The 27991-nt window shown below is 42.7% G+C and overlaps 1 protein-coding gene across 1 annotated transcript; it reads right to left on the bottom strand.

The window, feature by feature from the left end:
- Positions 1-85: 85 nt before the first annotated feature.
- Positions 86-27542, bottom strand: LOC121946424 (serine/threonine-protein kinase WNK2-like). The gene is given in 25 exon segments (XM_042490976.1): positions 86-3280; positions 4155-4318; positions 4402-4494; positions 4579-4814; positions 5786-6123; positions 7575-7660; positions 9525-9630; positions 9813-11929; positions 12030-12182; positions 13853-13901; positions 13996-14097; positions 14192-14308; positions 14411-14546; positions 15744-15787; positions 16084-19491; positions 21433-21600; positions 21706-21821; positions 21938-22247; positions 22250-22270; positions 22544-22763; positions 22883-22971; positions 23107-23264; positions 24861-25081; positions 25714-25886; positions 27477-27542. Coding segments are annotated over 25 exon segments (9267 nt in total). The 3' UTR covers positions 86-2704.
- Positions 27543-27991: the final 449 nt, after the last annotated feature.

Here is a 27991-nt window from a genome sequence, read left to right as displayed (position 1 = left end):
CCACATGAAGTCATTATGGTTTGCACAGTACCCCGCTTGCCAAGCCAAATAATACACATAAAAAAATCCACACAAAGTCGTACTCTGATGTTTAACATCATTTATTTTTGATTAGTTACAAAACATAAATAAAATCAACAGTTGAATTAGTTACAATTTACAGAGGCTAAATCACCAGCAACATACTTTATTTTTTGAGGTTCCTCTGCCCAAATGTCCTTTTATCATTGGTTCTCAGTCGTGCTGTTTTGGGACTCCCTAGATTTTTGCTGCATGAATTTGGAAGTTTGTTTTTTTTTATTTGAAGTGTGGCCCTGCAGAAAGACTTCTGCTGTATATCCTCCACGTTGTCAAAGTTCAAATTTGAAATAAAATGTAAAAAGTTCTCTAAATATAATCTTAAATGACCCTGGCCTGTCAGCAATCGGGGGAGTCCCATGTAAACACGGACAAAAACCAGAGTTTTCTAGTTTCAAATAACCTCAGAATTATAATGATGAGAACACAATTTTACAATTTGTACAACCCCATTTCAAAATACAAAAATAATCTTTATCTTTTAGATAACATTTTGGTAACACTTCAAGGACAAAGCCAGCTCCACATCATGAACATGATCATTAAGCTGTAGCTTGCAGTCAACATGTTAGTATCAGACATGACAGCACAGTATCTCACCGTCACTAATAATCAACTACATCTCTGTGACAATGTGGTTTGTCTTGAAAGCAACAAATACAGAAAATCATTGTTATATTCTAGAATATGCAGCGTCTGAACAACCATACCCTTTAGCACAAACTAATCCTCTGTCACCATTCATGTTTTTTAGATGTCTTTGACTCACATGTAGCAGTTTTTAACAACTGGTACAATTTCCTTTTTTTCAGTGGCACACAATCTGTCTATCATTAATAAAACAGAAATGCTGCTTTGACTACAGCCTACTTATTATGCCAAAAAGTGTTTTAACGCCTGACCATCGCTGATCAAACGTGTATGGCTAAGTGCTCTGATAACCCAATAAAATGTACAGTAATATATCCGCTGTAGATATATTACTCTGTGTATCTCTACATCTACAAATGAAGCGTTTAGAAATAGGAGATTTTTGACTCGAGTAAACCTTTTGTAGTGTGCATAAAGCACAATTATGGCCCACAGTTCGGTTCCTGACTGATGCATTCACACTGACAGCCTATGGTCAAAGACTAAATAGTTTACAATTGTAACAAGGGATTTGTCCAATGCCAAACAAAGTTGACGAATAGGCAAGTGAGGATGTGACAACAGTGTCGGACATCAAGCTTACAACCTCTCACTTGTTTTGACTTCTTGAGGAAAAAAGCCCAAAACGCAGGCGTTGTAAACATTTTCAGTTGGGTACGGAGACATTTGAGAGGCCGCTTTGAATGAAAGGAACAGGGAAGCAATTTATAATGCAATTTACCATTGGACTATCACAGAGCTTTTTCACACAGAAAAAATATACACTCACACACCCACAAAAAATGCTGTAATTTTAAAAGGCAATATGGGAATAACCCCTATGGTCTCCCCAGTCTATTGGCAGTTTTAAAAATTCTTTTTCATCTTCCTCCCCAGCACAACACGGCGATTTGATATGTGGAGCTCAAACTGAAAATGTCAAATGTGAAAGCATTTCATACCAAATTTACTCACAACTGATGAATTGAATATGAATTAATATACTTGCCGTATATCATGAATATATGGCAAGTGCGAGCAGTTTGCACTCTGGCAAGTCAAGTTAGTCATGCAGTGTACCCATGTATCCACTGAACATACAGATGGCATATTTTAATTCACCATCATATTCATCTGAATTTATATCACATCGCTCAGACTGTTTCTATGTTACACTTGCTGAACATAAAGTAATACGAATGAAGCACATGCTGTACCGCTGCACAACACTGCAACACGGTGTTTGGTCGCTCTGTTGTAATGAAGTTAGCCAGATAAGTTTACCGTGCTTTACTGTACAACATGCTGTTGTTTAATTTATTTTCATTGACACATCTTGTGCTGTAGGCCTACAGTTTTAAAAGATCATGTAACGATCATGAGAAGATCCTAGTTTTCATCAATGTGCTTCTACAAAAATATTTTATGCCTTACAGACAAATCCATACAATACATGCTGATCAATTTAGATGACCATTACTAATTGCACTTTTAAAATTGATAGTCCTTTCACTGTAAGCATTGACAAATTCAACACAAAAATGTCAACACGCTGTCAAATATTTTGTCTTTCTTGTCTCTGCTTAGGGACAGTTCAGGTCCAACTGAGTCGGTTTGATAACAAAAACATGAACGTTAATTTGTGTAAAAGGACAAAAGGGATATGTACTCGGATAAACACTCACCCACACTCATAATCGCACACACTCGTACATTTAAGAATTTATACATCTCAACACCCAAACATACCATGATTCATAAACCCCGGCTGCTGTCTTCCTTGTTACCCTCTTGTCTGTACATACTAGAAACTATCATCGCTCACATTCACTCGCCATCTCATCCAGAAGTACACTGGAATCCACATTTTCATTACAGTCACAACTCTCTCATGCACACACAGAACTAACAAACCGAATGGATCTGCTTACATCCTGATCCACTTAGCATTTCCATCTCTTGCACCTTCATATTGACCTCGCACTGCGCCTCGGTTTCATTTCTGTCCCAGAGGAAGAGTAGAGGTGGGGGGTGTTGGGTGAATTTTGGCACTGGAAGGTAGAGCAGCAGTAGAACAAGAGGAGGAAGAGGTTGACGAGGGCGAGGGACAGGGGCAAAATGTCCCCCCAGTAGCAGCAGTGCTATCTGTGGGTGCAGTGCTGCCACTGCCTGGCAGCAGAGAGGCGGCCGTGGACACTGGAGATGTGGGCATTTGGGAAGGCAGCAGCGGTTGGCTTCGAGGTGGTGAGTGGGGCAGCTGGGTGACAGGCTGTGTCTGTGGTAGGGACTGGGACTGTATGGGAGTTTGCATCCGGGGCTGCGGTATCTGCTGGCGGAGTGGGGACTGCTGATAGGTCATCTGCTGGAGGGGGAGAGACTGATGGAGGTGTAAACTTTGCTGCACCTGTGGCACTTGTGCCATATGCGTTTGCGGTGGTGGTCCCGGAGAGTGCAGTGTGGACAGGCTTCCTCCACCTGTGTATTGGGAAGGGGCTGCCACAGGCAAGCTGGCAGGGGTCGGGGGTGCCTGGGGGTTCAGTGGTGCCACTGGAAACCAACCTGGCGGAGCCACCTGGATGGAATATAGTAATAAGTACTGAGGGAATATCACAGCACGAAACTGAGGATTTGGAACGGTTGCCTCTTGAAGCAAATGTAAAGGCCCAAACGCACTGAAGCTTCTGACAAGTGTTTTGAAGTACACCAACTGTAAATGGAACATGCACCAAAAGCGTTATAAGCACATCAAACTGCTTTGACACTCACTTTGATTTTGAAGTGTCAAATAAGGACCCAGTAACCAAAGCGTTTTTTTTTTTGTTTGCAGCTAAAGTAACTGTTTTGAGGGAGATAATGAATGAACAGACCTCCTGCCTTATGTAACATTATAGGCTACTTAAATAAAAATGTCTAGAAAATTCATGGGGTAAAATGTAGAAACTTTTGCTTGCTTACATATAAACAGTGACTTTTCTCTGAAGTGCTGGTTTTGTGGTGCTGGGATTTCATATAATGTTACTCAAAATACAAATGTATAGAAAATTAATGGGGGTATCTGTAATTTTTGTAATTAATATTAATACAGAAATTGCACCCAAATAACAGCCTTTTCTTCTGAAATAAAGGCTGGTTCTTTGTTTTTCTGTAGTAGTAGTAGCGTCAATTGACATGCGTTAGAGCATTATTGCTTTCAGTGCATCTAGGCCTCAGTTCAACAAAAACATGAATTTAATCAACTTTTACGCAATTTTTTAAAAAAAACATTTAAAAACATTTAAAAATGTTTTTAAAATAAAAAAAGATAGTGATTTGTTTGGTAATACAAAAGCACAACTTCATCCACAGCATTTACATGAGTCATCAGTAATTTTTCTGTCTATATATATATTAAAGGTTAACTTTGTATAATGCTAAAAATTGAAGCACATAACATTGTGTAGTCCTACCTCACTCGGCTGGCTCCAGCCTCCCAACTCCTGCACCTGCTGAATCTGCTTAATTTGATTTAGCGAAGGCTTGGGCGGGGCGGGGCCCACCGTCTCCTTCGTCCAATTATCAACGAGTTTGTGCAGTTCATCCGTGAATGTGCTTTTTCTTAGAGGACTTTGATCTGTGGAAAAACAAGGAAACACATCATACCACTGATTGTTGCTAAATTCTGTGTTGCCCTGTTATATCGATGACAACCTGTACCTCTTTTAGCAGGCAGTGTAGAGCAGTGCTCTGGGTTGCAGTATAGAGGCAGTCTCTGTTCACTTCCTGAGAAACTACTTGACTGCTGAATCCCTGGATGGGAGGTACAAGAAAACAGTCACAAAACGAGCAAGCAACAAAAAAAAGTGAAAGAGAGATAATTACAAAAGTGTGTACCAGAGTGTGTAACCCCGTTGTTATCCATGTGAGAGTGAGGCCGGGGCCGGAGCTTGATTTTGGCCGGCCTGGGTCTACGAGGAGAGAGTATAGGAGGTCCTGTGGGAAGAGGAGGGGTTCGGGACAGGGAGACAGGCAGACTCTGCCTTTGGTCTTTGAGGGAACGAAGCTGTCTGTACAGCTCCTGCAGCTCTCTGTTCTGCTGGGCCTGAAGGGATACCACCTCTTTGATGTGCCTGTAGAGGAAGAGATGCAAAACACAGTGCAGAAGTTGTGAGCTTAGTAAAATCATGAACTGAAAATCAGATGGAAAAAATAATTAGGTAAACCGCCTCCCGGTTGTATGCCTTCATGCATCAGTCAGGTTACACTTACAGTTGACATCCACGTCTGTGAAAACATGGACGCTTCACACACATCTTCCAGCACAGATGGTGTGCTGTCGGGTGGCATGGTGTTATGTCCACAAACGTGTTTTATGAGGTCATCATGACCTTGACTTTCGACCGTCGAACACCAGATTCTAATCAGTTCATTCTTGAGTCCAAGTGGACGTTAGTGCCAAATTTGAGGGAACTCCCTTCAGGCCATCTTCAGATATTGCGTTCATGAAAATGAGACGGATGCAAGGTCAGTGACCTTGATCTTTGACCAACAAAACCTGATCAGCATATCGTTGAGTCCAAGTTTATGTTTGTGTCAAGTTTAATGAAATTCCCTCAAGGTGTTCTTGAGATATCGCTCTTACAAGTATGTGAGGAATGCAAGGTCATGTTACCTTTGACCTTTAACAACCAAAATCTAATCAGTTCACTCTTGAGCTGACTCGAACATTTGTGCCATGGTTTTTACAAGCAAAAAAATCCCTCAAGGTTTTTTTTTCCAAGATATTGCGTTCACAAGAATGAGAAAGCAGGGTCATAGGGACCTTGACCTATGACTAACACAATCTAATCAGATCATCCTTGAGTCCAAGTGAGTGTTTGTGTCAAATTTAAAGAAATTCCCTTGAGGCGTTCTTGAGAAATCACGCTCACATGGCTGCCTCAGCTATTGCTGGCATGGAGACATTAAATCAATGAAAGGGTACAAAGGGTGAAAACATTTGTTATACAGGAAAGAAACAACAAATGGAGACATGAAATAGAAAATAAAATAAATGGAGATAAAAAATATATAACGAAAATCTTTCCCCTCTCTGACTCACTTCTCTCTGAGCTTGTGTAGTTCCTTTCTCAGGTCTTCATCCTCCAGCTCACTCTCATCATCATCATCACTGCTGCCCAGAGGTGAGTGGCTGTGCCCATGACCTCGAGGCAAGTGAGCCATTGCTGGGGTCCTCTTACTGTCATCTTTCTCTCCCTCCTTTGCTCGAGATTTCCTCCTGTCCCTCTCTAAATCAGGAGACACTGGGGAGCTGTCAGTCTGCCTGTCCTCTTTCTTCGTCTCAGCCTGGGTTACAGAGAAGCGTCCCACTTTCCTGTGAGTGCCACCATGGCTGGATGGCGCAGCCTTCGGAGGAGAGGGCTGGGGCACTGGAGTCACCTGATGGCAGAGGATTTAGGAATCATTTCCTGCCTGTTTGCTGCTTGTGCTTCATTGTAGTGCTAGACTGCAGTAAAGGTTCAGGTTAAAGCTACAGTAGGTAACCTAATAATTCACAAGACTGAAAATCTGTGAAAAAATCCTCTTCGTGCTCCAACCAGCATTTGCAAGAATCCACACAAATGAACAAAACACTAAACCTAAGCAGGAACAGTATCCGACATAATGTCAATCACTGCTTGGGCAAGCTGCAATGCCAAATCAGAGATCGTTGATAAACCGATACAGCCTACTTTAGACTCATCTCCTGTATCTGTGTCACGTGGGTTTTGCTACTGCCCCGCCCATTTAGGAGACTATCAACATTCCCGAGTCCATTCATTCCTATGGGAAAAGTGAACAAGAGTACAGATTATTTTTTTCCCCTCAGTCCCATTGTCACTGAAGTAAATATTGGATCGATTTGTCACAAGCCCCCGTCCTAATTAACTTTGTTTGAGATGTGTCTCTGTTTTTGTGACAAACCCATGTGAGATCTGGCAACAACTGACATTGGTTGATATCATAAATTAAGCCAGCAGATAACAATGAGCAGCAAAATGAAGAACAAACATTACATTTGTTCTGTACTTTATAGTGTTGTATTGTTTTGAATCATATTTCATCCACATTAAGGTTACTACACTTCAAAATGAGGTTTGGATATGCGGGGGAGAGACAACCATGGCCACTTAGGAGACCGGAAATGATTACCATGTCGTCTCACTGGCGCAGCTTGTAATGAGGCATCTTCAGTCATAAAGAATCTTTGGCCCAACTCTCCCACACGTTCTCACTCAGTCAAGCTGAATATCTTCAGTGTGCTGAATATCTTTTGAATTCTTTCGGGTCCCATGGCACCCGCCACCTCGGAAAAAAGTCTTGCTTAGTCTTACTTTTGTTTTATCTCGGGCTCGCTTTTAATATTTTTTCTTGCCTTTCATCTTCTGTTTACTTGTCTTCGCTGTGTATGCTGCTGTTTTTATCAGATACCAGTGATTAGGCTTTTTCAAGAACATTATATGACGTTTTTATGTTATGTGTTGGTATTGTGTTTTTTGATACTCTTTTATGCTCATTTGTGCTAAGGAAATTCCCCTTGGGGGAATAAAGGTTTCATTCATTCCCATATTCATTATTTGGTGGCGCAGCTAGTGCACAGACAGTGATTGACAGCTGTGTTACAGACTCCTCGGCTCTGACTGGTTGCTTTGCTCAGGCGCCATGGATCCTTGTAAATGCCATTAGGAGCACTAGGAGGGGCCACAGAAACCTGATTTTCCAGATTACCTGTCTTGTGCGTCTGGCAGGATACAATGACAGTTTAAGCATGACAAAAAGTTAATTTTATAAAAGTTACCCACTGTAGCTTTGATAAATGGCATAGATAAAACCAATACTATTGATCCTACCTGAAATCGTCCTTTGCGTAAATGAGGTGGATTTAGAGGTGGCGCCTCCTTCTCCTCTCTAATTGCCTGACTGCTGGAACGTCCCTCTGATAAAGAGATAGGGATGAAAAACAAAAAGGGGAGACAAGGAGACAGGAACACAGAGACACGGGTATAAAGAGCACATGAATGACAAGGCAGACATACACAAAAGCAACACACACAAAAATGTACATGACAGAGACATACAGATGCGCACGGATAGACATGGGACACAAACACACAAAGACGCAGTGTTAAAAATCACCCATCAAAGTCACACATCATCTGCTTTGTGACTTGCATGACTTGCATGCAGGTCCATGAAATGTGTAAACAAAAGTTACGTTCTGTGTCTTCATTTACAAACTATAAGCAACAAACTGAAGTATAAATTGAAGTTTATGTGGATGTAAAAAAAAAACCTCATGCTTTGGAGAAATGTGTAATGGGCGTGTGGGAAGGGGTGGTAAATGTTTCATTGAAAAAAATTATAGTAAGTCATTAAATAAAAAACAAACATATTGTGACAGTTGAATGTTTACAACAGTGTACCCCCACCCACCCACACATCCACTCTCTCATTCTCACTGACTCACCATATTCCCACTCATATACCAGACAACAAAGCCCAACATCACATTTCAGATCTGCGCTCAGATCCACAGTGATGTTGTTCAGTGTGTTTGATATTTGGGATTACTACATTAGCAAAGTGTGTACATGGATAATCACTGCATAATTTAAGACCAACATGTAAATATGCAGCCTGATATACAGTCGGTGTTACTTACAGATAATGATCCATTATTAGTCACTCGTGTAGAACATAACATACGTGCTCATGCAGGTGCACTTACAGCAAAGGATCTAAGCTACTGCTACACACATTAGACATATATAAACACAAACACATGCAAGATGGCTGAAATACGTTAACAGCGTGATATATCTTAGCCGTATGTAAAGCCTACTAATATATAACAGAACCTAAGAGTAAGCCCTGTGCAAAATATGTACTACGCTTTCATCCTAATCTAAATATTTCATACAGATAATGCAAATGAAAAAGCAATCTTCATAGATGCATCTACCACAACTACAGTGAAAAGCAGAGCGTCATGGAGCAATGCTGTACTGAAGGAGCTGATAGAGAAAGCGCACACATATTCTAAACTGATTACATAACAATAGCTTAGCAACTTAGCATCTATCTTATCTGTTATGATGTGAGTTGCATGGTGCTGTCTACACTGAGCCAGCAGGTGGAGGTGAGATGGGCTGCTGCTGGCTGTGCTTGCGGACAAAAAGGATGGGGTGTCATATGAAGGGATATGTCCCGGGCACAGGCACAGCTGGGCTTTACTGCACTGGGATGGGCATCAGCTTTCTGATGCCAACCTCTTCACTACAATGTGTCTTCCACCCTCCTCTACTCTCCTCTGTTCTCGCCCCAAGGTGAGTAACCCATGCAAAAGGAAAGATTGCCAAGAAAATTAAATTAAGTTAAAATAAATTCAGAAAACAAGCAAACAAAACAATAATGTATGCAGTGATGTCAACACTAACATTACATGGAGACTATAGTCACATTACAATATGCAAAAACAGGATTATTTAACTGTAAACATTAACATCCTTAAACATTAACAGTTATTAATTCCTGATGGTTAAGAAAGTTATTTACTATGTTAAAACTAGTACTAGATATTAGATTTGAGTCCATGCCCCAACATCCCATTCTCTCTCTCTCGCGCTCTCTCTCTCGCTCGCTCCCTAAGAGGACGCTACCTTGCTGGACTCTGGGCTTCTTGAACAAGCTGGCGGAGTGGCGCAGTTTGCACGCCCAGTTTTTGAATTTGCGAGTCCAGGATTTCTTGCTAACAGGATTTCTGATACTAGGACATGTCAGGTTTAGGCCAAAATATCCACCTCCTGCATTGTGCTTCTGCTGTCCGTGCCGGAGGGGGATCGGGTGCTGATTGGGAGGCCACGACGCATCTCCAGTGGTACTGGTGTCAGAGTGTGGGGGTACAGCCTAGAACAGTTGAGACGTTTAAAACGGAGATACACTCAAACGTTTAGACATGATAAATATCACAGACAGATTTGCACAGAAATACACTGAAATATAAAAAGTAAAATAATGTAAATCCTGTCCAGTGAATGACAAAAATGATGGATAATTTTCTTAAAATCTAATCCTTGGCTTTCACTCACAAGAATGGTTGGTTCTCCTGGTACAGGTGGACGCTGAGGCCAAGCAGATTCATCCTGGTTAGGAGGCAGGAGGGAGGTGGGCGGGGTGGACGAGGCAGAGGTGGAAGGGAGAGATGGACCAGGCTGTTGCTCCACTGGGCCAATCTCTGCGAAGCTGGGCACTTCTGAGGAAGCTTTCTCCACTCTGCCGTCCCTCTCTGGGTCAGGGGAGGTAGAGGAGGAACGTGAGGTGGTGGAAGAGGTAGAGGAGGATGAGGAGTGAGGGGAAGTATCTGAGGAGGAGGCAGGGGGGAGGAAAGATGTGTGGTGCAACTGCGGCTCAGATGATTCGTCTCCTCCTGCTGATGTGGAGGCAGCAGATGTGGGGCCAGAGGCAGCTCCCCCGGTGGGTGCTGCTCCACTGCTGTACTCCTGATATAACAAGTTCCTCAGCTTTTCATCCAGAGTCTTTATGCGGTTATCCACAAATTCAATTTTGGGGGGGCCTTCGCTGTCTGACTCGGCCACAGAGGAAGGCTGAGCAGGGGATGGTGTCATAGTGAGGGAGAGAGCGGGTACAGGGGCTTCAGCGCTGCCAAGATGGAGAGGCGGCAGGGAGGAGTCAGAGGAAGGGTGAAAAGGGGTTGAGTAGCTGCATGTGTCTTCTGTGAAACTTGTCTCTCCTGTGGACACCTCTGACTCTGACATCTGCAAAGAGGACTGCTTCTGCAACGGAAACTGTTTTTGGGGTGTGTCCATAACCTTAACCACATCTTGTTGCTGCTCGGTGTGTTGCAGCTGTTGCTGTGACTGTACATGTTGTGCTAGCTCAGCAGGGATTTGGGCTTGTTGTGGAATCTGCTGTTGCAGTACAGGGCTGATATTTAGTTGTGCCTGTTGCTGAAGAAATTGTTGACTGATTGAGAGCGGCAGCATTTGGCTTTGATCTGTCTTTAAACCCGCAGCACCCATAAACAGCTGCTGTTGCTGTAGCTGCACCATTTGCTGTTGCTGTAAGTGCATTGTCTGTTGTAGGTTTAACTGCTGCTGCTGATCAATGATGGCCTGCTGTTGAGGCACTTCAGCAGTCTGGGGTGCCATAACTTGTTGCGGTAACTGCTGTAACTGAGACTGCTGCAGCAGTTGTGGGGTATACTGTGGTGTTTGCTGTTGAAGAAGGGGTTGTTGGGTCTGCTGCAGGGGTATTGGTGGCAGAAACTGCTGCAAAGGCACAGATTGTTGTAACAACTCTGTATGACCCGGCCGAGGCAACACCTGCACCTCAGTCAGCTGTTGTTGAAGTGGTATTTGTTGCTGCATTAGTTGGTGATGTTGGAGCTGCTGGAGAGACTGTTGCAGTGCTCGTTCCTGCTGCAGCTGAATTTGTTCGTGGTACACTTGATGTTGCGATTGTTGTTGCTGTGTCGTCGTCTGCTGCATCTGTTGTTCAAGCTGCATTGCCTGCAGCTGCTGTTGAACTACTGGTACCTGCTGCTGTAATGTAGGCTGTAGCTGTTGCTGTGGTAGTTGTGGTTTTTGCACGGCTGGCATGGCCACCTGAGCGAGTGTCTGCTGCTGCTTCATGCCAAGTTGGCTTACAGCAGAGGAGGTCACTGCAGCAGCAGGAGGAGGGGAATGAAAAGAGGTTGAAGACTGGTCCCCTGTCGCCACACATGACCTTGGAGCAGTCACTGTATCCCCTATACTTTGACCAACAGTGGAGCAACCACTGCTTCCAGGAGAAGTGAGGACATCAGGGAGAATGGTGATGTGTGTGGGAGACACAACAGTGGGAGCAGTGGACAAGCTGGGAATGTTAGCAGCTGCAGGTATTGCTATGGATGAGGGAACACTGGGAATTTGGTCAGCAGAAACTGAGGTGGGGACTTGCAATTCAAGACCACCTGAAGCAGTGACGGGGACAGAGGCCTCAAGAGTGGATGCTGGTGCAGAGATGCTTTCAGAGGCAGTAGTGTGGGGAGTGGGGACAGTGGTGGCTGAGGGGGTAATGGTTGTTGAGGGGGCAATGGAGGCAGGGGCTGAAACAGTGGAGACTGGAGGGGAGGTAGCAGAAAGGGGGGGACAGGGGGGAGAGGCCATTCCAGCCAAGGACTCCAGACTCTGGGATCCTTCACTTTCTACAGCCGCAGAGAGGAACACATGGTTAGTTTCTGTTATGCTGCCAGGTCAGTCATGTTAATAAGCCACAGTAATAAAATTGACCTTGGTAGAGCTCACCTCTCTCTGTTTTAGGAGACTGAGGTATCCTCATCTCTGCAATGGGCGGTGGCGTGCCTGCACCTTGGTTGGATAAAGAGTCTCTATGGCGGATGGTCTGGTTTATAAAGAAGCGCCAACGTCCAACTGGGGAGGAATGGGGCACCGAGTCCACTGAAAATGACAAAAAAATTTAAACACCACTCATATAGAGTAATAGAAGCAGGGATACTGAACTTGCTTTGTTTAGGGGCCATTTTTGCAAAATGACAAGAGACCAGGGGCCAGTCAGAGCAGCCCCAGACATGTTTGAAGGATTTTAGTACATTTCTAGTATTTAAGGGCATTGCTAGGATTTTAGGATGCTTCTAGAAATTAGCTCAACATTTTTTTCTCTCCTCAGGATGGACTGTCTGCCACCCCTAACAATCTCAATCCACCAACGTCTAGCCGGACCAATCAGGTCAGCCACTTTGCAGCTGAAAACGTTGGCAGCCAATCAGAGGCCGTGTTATAGTGGCTGACCAAGCATGTAGGCCACTGTTTTCAAAGGCTCCCACAGCAATGAGTGCTAACTTTAGCATTAGCAGAGTAAACAGCAATAAGTGAAGTCAATTCAGTAATAGAGTCGATAACAACAGTTAAACAAGTAGAGTCAAGTCAATTTTATTCATAAAGCCCATTATCAGAAATCAGAATTTACCTCAGAGGGCTTTACAGCATACAACATCCCTCTTTCCTTCGACCCTCACATCGGCTAAGAAAAAACTGCCCTCAAAAAAACCTATAACGGGGGGCGGGGGCAGGCGGGATAGAGACCTCAGGAAAAACGACTGAGGAGGGATCCCTCTTCCAGGATAGACAAGAGGATGCACTCAAAATTTCTTGTAAGGAGAGATTCTTTCGCTGTTTTTCCGACTGGATTTGGCAAAAGCTTGATTTACCAACTGGCTCTGTTGGTGACGAAGAAGATGATTCCCTGTACAAATACAATGTTTATTGTTGTTTCACCACTGATTGCTCTAATGGAGAAGCAGATACGAGCGGCTGCAAAGCTGGGGATCACAGCCATGCGGATCACAATGCTTTGGACAGACAACAAGGACGCTGCCAGCTGGGATTCAGCAGTCCAGAGGTAGCTTGCTGCTGAATGAGAAATCGTGAGGTAACATTATACTGGTAATGCCAGTCTATCGCAAAAACCTCATGGAGATCTTTGTGAACAAGCTACACGACACATAAAAATGGTAAATATACATAAATTGTATTTATTAGACAATTTCTGTCTAACTAACAACACATTTGTGTAGTGGAGGAAAAGATGCTAATGCTAATGTCAGGATTGGCTGAAGCACTCTGTCTGTTAAAGCGAGTAACTCCCGCCCGCTGACATTGTTTGGGGCTGCAGCGAGTCCAGACACACAGGGAGAGAAACAGAATGTTGAGCTCACATGATCAGGATAGTCTCACCAGGCTAGGATTTTAGGGCATTTCTAGGATTTTAGCATGTTTCTTGAATTTAAGGACATTTTGTGGATTTTAGTTTTTTTCTAGGATTTTAGGACATTAGGGGCTTAGCTAGGACTTCTGTTAGGGGGTGCAGTGGATTCTCCACTGGAACTTTTTTGATTAACAAGCTCTATTATGATGCTGTTTATGCACTCTGGCAGCTTATGTATACTAAAAGTAAAAAAAAAATCCCAGTGTTAATCACATTATTTTATTGTCTAATAGAAAAGGGTGGCGGGCCAGATTTGGCTGTAAATTGAGTATCACTTTAATGGGCATACATTGATTCTCTAGAGCCACATTTTTGACTAGGAAACAATATGTCCATGACTTACTTGTAGAACTAGTGGGAGTGCTCACATGCAACTGGTCAGTTGATCCAGTCTAGTGAAGAAACAAAGGTTCAGATACATCATTAATCAATCAATAAAAGAACAGTGAGAAAAAGAGAGAAGGTGATAGGTGGAGATCAACATACCTGTGAATGTGTTTGAAGTAATTCATGAGCTTTTTTAACAATGGCTCTAAGCTCCTCAACAAATTTGTCTTTCTCTACATCAAGGACAAAATCCTCCTCCACCTGCAAACAAAATGCAATCAAACAGCATGTATTAAGATTTAAACTGATTACATTTTACAAGCATGCAGACTATGGTAATACATGGGCATTCTACCATGTAATCTGCTATGTCCTCTGGTGCATCCCCTTCAATGTCAAATTTAAATGTCACCATCTTGTTGGTATGAGTTTCCAACTGGCACTCCACCATGTTGTCCCCGCTGCCTGACACCTAGGAAGGACACGACAAATTAAAATTATATAACTGTCAAAATCTGTGGTACACATCAATTTAGCAAAAGGGGGGGGGGGGTTTGTTGCCATTTTATTTTACCTGGAGCATGCTCAGCTGAAACTGATGTGAAACTTTCTCAGGCCTCTGACAGGAAGCTCTTCTTTGAGCCTTTAATTTCTCTAACTTTCCATTGGCCAAGAGCTGAAGAGCTTCTTCTCCATTTGCTGGAACAGATCTGTGGATGATAAGATAGTAGGATTGTTACATATCATGATTTAAATGACAGGTTCCAGGGCGAGACACTGACTACATGCTGTAACTGCATTGTCCCCAAGTGTCTCAAAATGTGTATTTGTGATACATATATGTATTAACAACTTACTGTAGATTTGAGTATTTTTAACATAAAACTTTAATCTAAATGCATTACACAGACATACAGGTACTGTATATTGGAAGAGATTGTTGATCACTATGTGGTGGTCGATATGGACTAGCAGCGGGTCTCATGCATAACCACATGTACAAACAGATTCCTTTTTATTTGGCATGAACAAGTGCAGGACAATTTCACCAATTTTCTCTTTGACATAAACAAAATTCTTCAGTGTTCCAGACTTGCCATACAAGTTATGTACAGTTACAGGTCTGCTTTTCTCCACAGGGCGAAAAAAAACAAAATTGTCCCAGTATTATAATATTTAACTCTGAATAAATTTAGAGACATTAACTGAAAAAAAAAACAAAAAACAAATTTATTTTTTTTTTTTTTTTTAGATTTTACAATACAGCAACCAACTTTTAACTCTATTTCTTCCACAGTGTGGTGTTTTTTCTGATAACATATCATTGACAGCTGTACTATTAACATGTTGTAATTGTATTGGGTCATCTTAAACAAGCATTTCTGGTTGCCATTTCTATACTCTACATGCTGGCTCTAAATCTATCGATTACTGTTTATTTAAATAAAGTCTGGTGGGATTGGCAATAAGGATTTCAGGGTTCTTCTCAGTCAAAAAATGATCTTAGTCTACAAAAAAAGGTATAGATTTGTAGGGAATCTTTCCATAATGCTAACTTAGAATAAAAATCTGAGCCTGTCAGTGGCAAATACAAGCACTTTTAGTGGACGTAAACTGACGGTGCATAATTGCCCCAAGTGTTAACATTGCAGCTTGTTCCGTCGCTGTTGGCTGCAGCCCTCTCACTTACTGATACTGAACCACTTTCAGAAATTGTTGTCCCATTAGTCACTTAGACTAAAAACATCACCCTTTTTTCCTGCTTGCCTTGTTAAGCTACTTTCAATTTAAGGTGTTCATAATCTCTCAGCTTCAGTACTAATATAGTTTTTGTCATGAAGGGTGGACATACCGAATGATTGGACATGCAACAAGCTAACATCAGACAGTAATGACATCAGACATACCCTGACGAAGAATGACGTTCTGTACTTGACAGGTATGGACCATCCTGTAGAGTTACATGAATACAGACACACGGGAGTATGCAGGTACACAGAAAAATAACACAAAACATTAGTAGATGCAATTAAAGCTATAATGTAAAAAAGGATAATACATTTGATAACAAATGTACTGCTCTATGAGTAAACTCATGTTTTGAGATTTAACACTTGTTAGTTTGAATCAAAAAGGCAAAGTCATGGCACCAAAATTAGTCAGCAGTACTCTCAATCATTCTGCCAGTATGTCAGCAAATGAAAATTATTTCTTAATTAATACAGCAAACATTCATTCTTCCTGTACCTGAGCAATGCCCAGCAGGGAAAGGTCACAGTCTTGCAGCGAGGCTTGGGGCAGGTTGGGGGGATTAGAGTCAAGCGACTGTAGAATAGTGACAGGCGGAGGGGAGGTGGGTATAAAGTCGGCCTGCCCTGGTAAGGTTACTTGGGCCGCTGGCGGAGATGTAGGCAGCTCTGTCACAGGAGCAGCAGCAGCAGGATGGTGGGATGGTAGGAATGGGAGAGATGGTAGTGATGTTGGGGGATGTGAGGTGTGTGAGGGGCTGAGGGGCATTTGTTGAGCAGGAAAGACAGCTTGGGGTAGAACAGGTTGTTCAGCGATAGGTGTCTCAGTGTGTGTCTGAGTGTGAGAATGAGCCTGTGGCTGAACGTGTGTCTGCGTCTGGGAGTGAGTTTGGGCCTGAATGTTGGTTTGTGTGTGTGTGTGAGCTGGCAGCATTGACTTAGCTTGGTGCTGAGGAGACGGAGGGGCACCTGCCATTAAATGACTATAGAGGGGCAAGGTCCTGTTCTGGGACTGAGGCTCTGTAACATTACTGGGGCCTATCTGTGCAGGAGGATGGGTCACCAGATGTGAAGCTGGTGAACACTGTGAGGGCAGCTGACTCTCGTCAAGGGGTATCACAGCCTGTTTAATAGGAAGTGGTTGCTGGATGGGAGTTGGGATGGGCTGTGCCAGTAACTGGGTCTGTGAAGGAGGCGGAGCTAGTGGTTGCTGCACTTGAGAAAGCTTCTGTAGTTGTTGCTGGTATTGCGCTGTAGACTGAGGCATAGGAGGCTGGGAGATCTGCTGAATGACAGAAGGGTCTGCAGTGCCTCCAAGGGCCTGCTGCTGAGCCTGAACAACTGGCTGTAGTGTTGTTTGGCCTGGAACATAGGCCTGTCCAGCCTGCTGAACAGGATGAGGTGTGGCAACAAAGTTTGCAAGGTCAACTACAGAAGTGAGACTATCTGTTGTAGTTCCAACGCTTCCAGCTGAGCCGGGAGACCGAATCATCTGCTGATATTGCAGCACTGGCTCCTGTTGCTGCTGCTGTTGTGTAATATGAGTTATATCCTGTTGTACAGATGGCATGGCTTGGTGCGCAGGCTGAGGGACATACTGAGGGGCCAAAAGGCCAGTTTGAGCATGCATCTGGCTAGGTGGCTGGCCTTGAGTTTGCTGCTGGAGCTGGGGTTGCATGAGCCCTGGCATTTGGGCATTTTTCTGAACAAGAGCCTCATGTTGGATCTGAGCGGGAATAGATGTAATTGCACCTGGAGGCTGGACAGTAGCTTGGCTTTGTTGGCCCATCATCTGAATGTCCACAGCTGGGCCCTGACCATGTGGTGGCTGAGACTGACTAACTGTCAGGTGCAGAGGCTGAGTCTGGATTAATGGCTGAGCAGCTGCCTGAGTCTGTGCGAGAGTGGCAGGTCCTGGGTAATTCTGGGTCTGTAAAGGAATTTGCTGGGTCTGGATGATGTGGGTCTGTCCCTGGATCACTGCAGCAGGAGGAGTTACTTGGGCCTCAATCATAGTCTGGGTGGCTTGGACTGTGGACTGGGGTATAAACTGGACTGGGACCTGGTTCTGGGGATGAGTCCCGCTATGTCCTGGCTGGGTGAGGACTTGAGCTGGAACCACAGCAGGTGCCTGGACTGGGATGTGGGTAGTTTGAATGGCCATGGGGACCTGGGCCTGTGAGGCAATTTGAGTTTGGTGATGGATCACGTCTGTGCCGACTGGAGCTCCCACAGCAACATGAGGTTCCATTACAGAGGTGTGATGCTGCGGCTGGTCAACAAATGCTTGCTGCTGCTGGATCAATGCTGCTGGCTGCTGTTGATCTATGACTTGCTGCTGTGTGAGAGTGGAATGAGGTGTAAACTGAGTGGCATTTAGTTGCGGGATACACGCTTGCTGTATGTCAGCTGGTTGCTGCTGAATCTGCTGCTCACTATTACTTGGTGGAATAGAGGAAATCTCTTGCTTCTCAGTTTGCTGAAGTTGAATAATGGCTGCTTGTTGCTGCTGCTCTTGAATCTGTTGCTTTATCAGAGCCTGCTGCTGCAGTCTCTCTGCTTGTTGTTGTTGTAAAAGGACTTGTTGCTGACGCTGTTGCTCCAGCTGTTGTTGCAGCAGAGCTTGCTGCTGCTGCTCTAGCTGCTGTTTGAGTTGCACTTGTTGCTGCTCATGTTGCTGTTGCTGTAGCTGAGCTTTCTGTTGTAGCTGTTGCTGTTGTAGAAGAGCCTGCTGTTGCAGATGCTGTTGTATGAGTGCTTGTTGCTGCTGTTGTTCAATTTGTCGGAGAAAAGCTTGCTGCTGCAATTGTTCCTGTTGCTGTTGAGGCTGCTGGGGCTGCTGCTGCTGCAATATAATTTGTTGCTGCTGTTGTCCACTTTGCTGTTGCTTCTCTAGTTCTGTTTGGTTTCCAGTTTGGTGTCCGATTTGTTGATACAGCTGACCCGGCTGCTGTTTCTGTAAAGGAGGCTGCTCTACCTGATGTTGTAAAAGTGCCTGTTGTGGTTGCTGCTGTTGTACAAGACCTGGCTGTTGCTGCTCTTGTTGCTGTTGAATAAGTGCTTGCTGCTGCTGTTGATCCAACATTTGCTTGTGTATAAGTGCTTGCTGCTGCTCCAGTTGATGTTGTTGTAGCTGGGCCTGTTGTTGCTGAAACAATGCTTGTTGTTGCTGCTGATCAAGCTGTTGCTGGACATACGTCTGATGTTGCTCAAGCAGTAAAGCTTGTTGCTGTTGTAACAGAGTTTGCTGAAGCTGTTGTTGCAGTTGTGGTTGTATCAAGGTCTGTTCACGAGGATCCCCTGTTGGTTGCTGTTTGTAGGTCTGAGGCTGCTCCCCTAGCTGTGGTACTGACATAGCTCGCTGCTCCATACCTGGTTGTGTAGGTAACACTTGCTGCTGAGGAGTTGTGTGGACAGGTGGAACAGGCTGCTGTACGTAGATTTGCTGCGGAGGCTCATGTTGATGTTTCTGGACAGCTATAGCTGAAAGGCTCTGTGTCTGATGTTCCGTTGGTGGCTGAGTGGCACTAACTTGTTGTTGTTCGAGCAGAGCGGCCGGGGCCTCCATTTGCTGTTGCGGCTGCTGCTGGAGGGTGGAGGTCTGGGGATCCATCCCAATCTGTTGTTGTTGGACAATAGTCTGCAGAGGGATCACGACAGGCTGTGTTTGCTGGGGTGCTGCCTGGGGAATTATGTCAGTGAGCTGCATGGGAGTGGCAGGGGGCTGGGTCTGCTGAGAGAGGGGCACAATGGTCCCCCCTGGTCCAGCAGGATCACTGACTGACATGGATGTAGTGAGAACATTAATGGGTGCTTGTGGGGAAACAGGGGGTATGTATGACTGTGAGGGGGCCAGTGACCCGTGGGGAGTGGCAGTTTGAAATGCATCTGATGGGAATGTTTGTGACTGCTCAGTGATAATGACAGAATAATGATTGGTGTTGAAAGAGGAGGGAAAAGAAAGTGGCAGAAAAAATAGGTAAGAATAAGCTTTGGCAAGGAGCATCAGTTATCAACACAATTAAGTTTTCACAGCAGGTTTCCCAAAGTGTTTTATAGCAGAGGTGAGTTGCTTCACCTGAGAGGGTTCATTTGCAAAAACAGATATCTCTATTTTATTTGTTTTACTAAATAAAGTTTTTTGGTCCAACCTATCAATCAAATTGGTGGTTGGATATTTTTGAGTAGAGATCTCATTTTCTTTTTTTAGTTTCATAATTTTTTTCATTTCGTTTTTTTTTTCATTGTGCGAGGGAATATAAACCAAATTGGTAATGGTCTATTCATTTAGGAATGACTTTTATCTGTTTTTGTAAATTAATTCTTGCACTTTAATTAACTCTAAGAAAACATTAACCCTCAGGTAAAAAGAGCTGAGATTCTACATTACATAGTAAACTTAATGAAAGAGGCTATTAGACTGTAATATTTTACCACCTCTGCTAACTGATCTCCTGGGGGAAACCGAACAGCATACAGTCAGATTAGGCTTGGGGGTATCTACAGTATTTTATGCTTCCTGCCTGACATTTTACTGCGGTGCACATTATTTGACAGTACTTGTGTAAAAACAAACAATCAAACAAAAAAAATGTAAAAGCTGAGATTTTGAAGTCATAGTAGTATGTATGTAATTGTCTAGCATAAAATTCTGTGTTTCTAATATGCAATTCGCCTACTTGGACTCGCTGAGTATAAATAGTTACAGTTTGAGAGAGACAGTAATTAAACACAAATCACATAGGTGTAAGGCTATCAAAAACCAGCATACATTGAAGAAAAAAAACATGGGGGAAAGGCAATGAGCAACTTGGTAAGAAACATTCCACAAAGTTTAAGAAATGGGTAATTAAAAAAATTACATATATATATTTGTACTAGATAACTAGATTAGATTTAATTAACATTATTAAATGCTTAAAATTATTTTACACCATTCTTGTAATTGCTAGGCACCCTTGTCCGGTTGTTTTCCGGGTACTTTTTTATTTTATTTTAATTTCCGTTTTTTTCAGGTTTGTTTGTTTGATTACTAATTTTCAAGTAATTCTTTTTGGTACTTTTTACTAATATCTTGCTAATTTAATGTCTTCTTAAGTTGGTCATTGGCTTCTTCTCATGTTTTTTAAAGAAATCAAGCCATTTTGCCCAGGTTTCAAAGGGCTGAAGAAGTTAGTGTGCAGGTGTTACTTTTTTGTTCAATATAAATTATGGCCCACAGAATAATAAACAGACACGAAACAAGCACCTTTCTTGCTAGAAGACTGGATGACACCTGTTGCTGCACCGCATACAAACACATCAGTAAGATGAATACGGATGATGTGTTAAATAACATCATGCAACTATTAGGCTGCTGTTGTAGTAAGAATAAATCATCTCAAGATAAAGTTGTATGTGGCTATACTTGCAAACATGGGGCAGAGGCATTTTGCTTTTTTCACTTCTCCTGTAACATTATCCCCACCCCAAGTTACCATCTTTCTCAGCTCAGCTGCCTGTTCCACCAGCAGAGACTGACCTCTGGTGGCACGATATAGCATCTCAGAATCAGTTTAAGAGAAAAAGGAGCATCTGTATTTTTGATGGTATTGAAAATCATACCTTCTGGATACTACCATATTACCTTGATACCGCCCAAGCCTAAATCAGATAGTCAATCTCAAATGATTATGAGGATGATTTGAAGTTGGGTAAATAGTTATTTGAGGGAAAAGAACCCAAAATATGATAGAGTAGTGGAACCATAGCTTTGTTGCCGCGGTGTATATATGGGTTTCATTTAAATACTAATTAGTATTGTCACCATTTTCACCTGAAAGTATTGTTGAGGGACACTTGGTGATACCTGTGGAACCATGGTACTGGGCTGGAGAAATGTCTGACCAACAGGTCCGCCTCCACTTTGGCCCACGGACATGCTGGACATACTGACACTCTGACCGATAGGCACATTTGGAACACTTCCACTCTCACCAATGGGGAGCATTTGATGATGAGCCAATGCCACAGTGCTCTGTAGTGCAAGAAAATAGTTAATGAACAATGTCAGTATCAACATAGTGAATCCAAACGATGATTAAATAATCAGGTCGGTGAGGAAAACTGCATAAAGACGTACAGATGCTATAGGGGGAAGAGCAGTCTGCGAGTGAGAGTATGATTCCCCTGGCTGAGAGTACACCTGGCTCTGTCCACTTGCATAAGATTCACAGCTGGCAGACCCAATGCTCTCTCCTGAGCAAAAGACAGATTTAAAAGAAGAACAAAGAATGGAAAAGAAATTAACTCATAGCGAACCTCTTATAATAAACTACAGTTAAACATGTATATCATCAAAGTGCATACACTACCTGGCAGACTAAGGGTTGTCCCACTGAAAATATGTTGCTGCCTGACATGCTGGTCCACTTCAGGCAGCTCCTCAGACTCCTGCACTCCTCCTGCTCCACCTGCTCCTCCTCCAGTCTGTCCAGCTGCCCCTGGTCCCAGTGAGGATGTGCAGGACGGATGAGAAAAAGTATAGGAGGTGAGAGTGGAGTCTCTTCTTTCTTCGAAGCCCTGCTGCTGCTGGAGGAGCTGCTGCTGTCGCCGCTCCCGTGACTTTTTGATAAGATTTACTCTGTCCCGGATGGATTTCCCTACCACCTTGGCATCACTCTCTCATGGAAGAATCCTGATTTCACCTGAGAGAGAAGAGAGAGAGAGAGAGAGAGAGAGAGAGAGAGAGAGAGAGGGAGAGAGGGAGAGAGAGAGAGAGAGAGATTAATGACTGGAGGTAAGCTGAGGGAATCTAGGTCAGAAGGAGGTACCTTGGAATGGCTGATAAAAGCTGATGGATTCCCCTCTTCAAACTTTGAAGCATCAAAGCCTTTTTTCCAGTTCACCCTGTCCCACACTTAGACCTCTGCGTGAACTCTATTTCTACTATTCTGTCATGAATTGTTCCTGTGTCTCACCATCTCTAGAGCCACTTCCTCAGCACTATCATTCTCCAGGTCATAGCTGAACTCGATGGCCTCATTGTCTTTGTGCTTCCCCTTTAGCTTCTTGGGCTCTTCAACCCAAATCCGAAGAGCCAGACAGTCCTGGGTGCCTGTGTCCTCCTCTGCCAGCTCCACGCGGACCCCTGTGTCCTCCCCAAAGAATGCGTGGTTCAGGAGGTCTCGGATGGAGAGTCTGTCAATGGAGAGGCAGCAAAAAGAAAAATGGAAGGTGAAACAGGTACCAGCATGTTTTATGATCCTGATCAGGAATTCTGCTGGAGACAGTGCAGTGTGTCATCTTATGAAACGTACCTCTGGCTCTTGTTCTGGCGAATGCAGCCTTCAATGATCTCTTTGATTTCTGGGTCATTTACTTTATCAAAGCTTGCTGGCTTTATACCCTGCAAAAGTGGAAATGGGAAATTCATTAATAGGAACTGACACGATTATACAAACTGCTAAAGGCATTAGGTTTGCACATCATCACCACAAATGTGCTGAGTTTGTTTGAGAGTAATGCCGTCAAAGAGACTCACACTTGTGACTTTGCGATAAATCTGAGCAGCATTTTGGCACTCAGAGTAGGGGTATTCCGAAGTGGCCATCTCCAGCATGCACATCCCAAAGGCATAGACATCCACAGACTCATCATAGTGCTCCTCATACATCTCTGGAGCCATGAACTCCGGAGTTCCTGTTCAGACCAAATGGTGGTTCACAGTCAATTACAAGCAGAATGGCTACAAATTATTTCCCTGCTATCACAGTTCACAATCCATATTTACTGTAACTTAACAATGTCCACAGAGCACTAATGCCCAGATGTCAACAGAAGATTGGAAACTTTAGCCCCTTTTTAACACTTGAAACCTGGATCAAGATCCCTTTTCTTGTGCTGCATTCAGATGCCTTTCACAAGTATTTGAACAGCCATAAAAAGCCTTTAAAGCCTAACAGGGGGGAAAAAGGCAATGAGCAATTTAGTAAGCAATGTTCCTTAAATTGCAAGAAATTAATAGATTTACAAAATTATTTTCAAAAGCTAAGGGAAAAAATGTAATTCTATATTTCTATTTATCATAATTGTGAATTTAAAATTATTTTGTTTTTGTATTTATTTATGTCTTCATTTATTTATCTGTGTATTTATTTATTAGAATTTACAGGTGATTGTCTTGTACTTTTTACTAATTTCTTGCTTATTTTTGCATTGCTCAATGCCTTCTTCCCATGTTTTCAAAAATATTAAGCCAATTTGCCGAGGTTTCAAGGGGTTAAACAGAGATCCTGCTATATTGCCATGAAGAAGATTCACCATTATGCTGGCTTTGCTTTTTTACACTGAAACAAATAACACGGGCAAAATGTTGCCCTGGCGTGTGACTTTAGATATCAAAGAGGCACGACATTACACGCAACACTGCTCTGTTGCTATACAGAGTTCCCACACATTTTCACCAATTAATTTTTTAAACTTTCCCTGAATTTTTGAAAATATGTATCCCATTTCCATGACTTTATTTATTTATTTTTAAGATTATTTTCATGGGCTTTTTGAGCCTTTATTAAAAGGACAGATAGAGTGTGAAAAGGGGCAAGAGAGGAGATGACATGCAGCAAAGGGCCTTGACTTTATTTTAGTAGTTTAATAGGTGGGCCTATATAGCAACCAACAAGCACAATGAAGAGTCTCTTACTCCAATGTGCTATGCCCAAAGATAGGAATTGTAACAAAAATGTAGCATGGAATATGGCATGAAGTGTCCACAAATACAGAAGCCACAAAGAGAAATCATTATCAGATCTGGCTATGACAGGCGGGAAATATGTGCTAACGCTGGTGCTCTGTTGAGCGGCCTTTTGGTCGTCTTGATGCTTTTTCCCTTTAGCTGGCTGACCAGATTCACTTCCTCCATGTTGCCAACATCTAATGTTTAGTGCAGGTTGCATAAAAGGCGTTTCTGATAACAATCTTCCTGGCATTGCTCTTTCTTCCTGAGTTAAACTTTATTGAACTAAATGGTACTCACAGTGCATTGCTCAAACTGGCTCACAGAGCCAACTTCTCATCAGTGGTCTATGTTTACATTAAGTGCGGCCCACATAAATTTTAAAGTGAATCTGTCAATACTGATCTATACCTATGAGCAGCTGATGCCCTCTGTAAAAAAACTGAACAGTGCTGAATGCAGAGGAAGGTATATTTAAAGGCCCTGACTCAGTTTGCTGATGTAGCATCTATATGCCGGGCACTGTTCTCGGAAGTGATTGGTCTAATTATGTAACCTACCTATGACACTCTTGGCGAAGGAGGTTCGCATTAGAGTCGCCAGTCCAAGGTCACCTATCTTGACCGAGCCAGTGGGACCTGTTATGAAGATGTTGTCACACTTGAGGTCACGGTGGACTATTGGAGGAGTCCTGGTGTGAAGGAAGTGAAGACCCTTCAGGATCTGCCGACACCAGCTCCTCAGGACCTTGGGTTTCATCACCTTAAAGCGCTTCAGGTAACTGTGCAGAAATAAACCAAGTAAGATTTAGTAGTTAGATGCAAAAATACTGCGATGAGCCATTGTTAGACAGCTACATGATCATGAGCGACAAAACAATATTGTAAATACCCTTGAAATTTAATGCATCATGACAATGGGACATGCAACTACACCTAAATCGTTGTGAATGTTATATTATGCATAATTTATTAGGATTGATTAGATTAATTTTCTTCCCCATAAAGTGAATCTGTCTTTTGCTGTTATCATAATCTCTTTTTTTTCAAGGCTGGTTCTTTGTATTATGTACAACGTAACTTGCAAAAGCTTTGAGCTTTATTGTGTTTTGTAATTTTCTGGAAGAAGGTTAAGCAACACTGCTAAATATTTACTTAACTATTTAACAATGTGTATGTATTTGCTAACTAAAAGGCAGGCTTACAGCTATGTACAGTGTAACTATTTGCAGTTTGGAGCTGCTTGTCGGTGACATTTACATTGATAGGTGCCGTGACAAGACATGAAAGTTTATGATTTTATGTCAATCTGAGACTATAGCTAAAAGATCAGATAAACAACAAAACTAATTGACACAGTAGTAATGAACTGTCATTGAATAAGGAATAATAGATGTAAGGAGGTTTTGCTAACGTTTTGAGTGTTCCTGAAGTCATGAGTTCAGTGACCAGAACAATGCACTTCTTGCCGCGGAGCGCGGACTCCCAGGAATCGTAGAAGCGGACGATGTTGGGATGTTGGAGCCCTTTCAGCATCTCTGCCTCCTCCTTGAAGCGTTGCTGCTCCGCCTTGGTCAGCTTGCGATCCTGAATTGAGAGGTACACACTAAGTTATAAGGCATGGATGTGAACATTTGCTTCCCCAGAGCTTTACAGAGAAGGTTCCATATACACTGGCTGTTCAATAACTACAAATACCGCTCCATTAATTTCCAAAAACCGTACAAGAACGCAGCCACGTAATTCCGTCCAGATCCCCAAAATATCATAAGGCTACCACACATTTTAAACCCATGGCTGTGCACTAACACCTGCTGCCACTAGATGGTGCTAGCAGTACAGCATTGCACCGGTGCTGAGACAACACCCAAGCCTTGCCTTTATAAAACACATTTCTACTGCATCTGCCACACATCCCCAGTATGGCGGCCAGAAATCCAATTCACAGGCACGGGCAGCATCCCACAGGAACAGACACAGCCATTAAACCCTGGTGCATAGGTTATTTATAAGATCTAGGATTCATGCATGCTAAACAGTGAAGGTGTTCTCTTCTGCAGTATAAGAAAGAATGCATTTTTTATATGATGCTTTGTATTACTTGTGCATTTTAATCTCTTCTTCTGTTTTGTTAATCCCTAGCTGCTATCATAAACAACATTTGCTGTATTCAGACAAAAAATACACATATCTTTCAATTCAAATTATAATATCTAGTTGACAAAAAAATGCATTTATGAATATGCAAGTGAAGTGATGGTGATACAGTACTGAAGAAACAAACACAATTCTCACATTCAAAGCATTTCACAATGGAGGAAATCCTGACTGGCCCTGCTAGGTCAGTGTGTATTTTTAGACTTGTTACAAGCAACGGTTGTTGTTGTTGCTATTCCCATATGTACAAATAACAAAGCATTTCAGGTCTTTGGTCTTTTGACCTTTGTTGACTTTGTGACCTGCTGTGAGAGCTGTGTGAGGGTTTTTTTTTCTATGGTACTGAAAAGTTTGATGTGAAAACACACTTAAAGAGCTTACTGCAGTATGTTTGCATTTGACAACAGGCCACCTTTAACAATTTATGTAAAAACAAAATATAAAAAAAGACAGGAAGAAAAACAGTCTGTCTGACTCAATATCTGCGAGGGAGTCGTGTCACAGACAGACCTAACTATAAATAGAAGTCATAATAACACTGGCTTTCCACTGATCGATTCCATTGATGTTGAGCTTTTTGCTTTACACAACCAACCCCAAAGGGAAGCAGTCTACTGCAGATATTTGGATGCAAATAAAAAGATTTTCATGTTATGCAGTTTCTCCATACCTACATCTATCTATACTGATTCTAGGTTTTATTTTCCAGCATGCACTGATTTTGTGTCTCTGCTTCTCTTCCCCCCTGGTGTGTCTGTGTTTCATCTTTTTCAGATAACTGTTCCTCCCTGTGTCTATACTTGTTCAGTGTCCTTTTCTGGAAGTACTGGTGGAGGAAATCTCTCCACCCCTCCCCTCTCAACAGAGAAGTAGCATCAACAAAAAGGCTGCTCCTTGTTGCACTATTATGGCTAAGGATAAGTTACCCGACTTAAGTCGATCCTCATGCTCTCATTCCTTTAACGCCAACTCCCTCATGTTACTATGTGCATGCATACTTATGTAATTGTATGTGTGTACCTGACTGTGTGCAGGTGTGTCTAACCAGGTCTCAATGCAGCCCATCTCTAAAGCACCTCTACCCATATCTACGGGGCTCTCTCAAACCACCCCTGACACCCTCTCTGTACCCACTTTCACTCCATTTTTGCGTTCACGTGGAATGTCTGCCTCATTAAAAGTCGTCCCAAACAAACAAATGGGAAGTGGAAGTGACTTATAAAACCCTAAAACAGCAAGCCTGCACCAATGCTGACTTATTGACCACATGCAATGTCGTATTATGTTCATCATGAAGATGCTTTGTATAAAATTCTGTGCGACTACCCTTAGGATCAAATACACCTCCCCTAGTCTCTATAAGACTGTAGTCTTGTATATTTTAGGTCTATTGCAAATTATTGTACATTTATAGGAACTGCTGCAAAAAACAAGCAACTTAAACACATCTTTAAAAAACAAGATGTTTACAAAAGAAAAATGTATGTCAGGAATAAGTTTAATCCCTTTTATATATTATTTACTTATTTAATTAT

Source organism: Plectropomus leopardus, chromosome 8 (assembly GCF_008729295.1).
Source record: "Plectropomus leopardus isolate mb chromosome 8, YSFRI_Pleo_2.0, whole genome shotgun sequence".
Classification (NCBI taxonomy): domain Eukaryota; kingdom Metazoa; phylum Chordata; class Actinopteri; order Perciformes; family Serranidae; genus Plectropomus; species Plectropomus leopardus.
The sequence above is the reverse complement of the archived record's forward strand: the minus strand, read 5'-3'. Positions and strand labels throughout refer to the sequence as shown.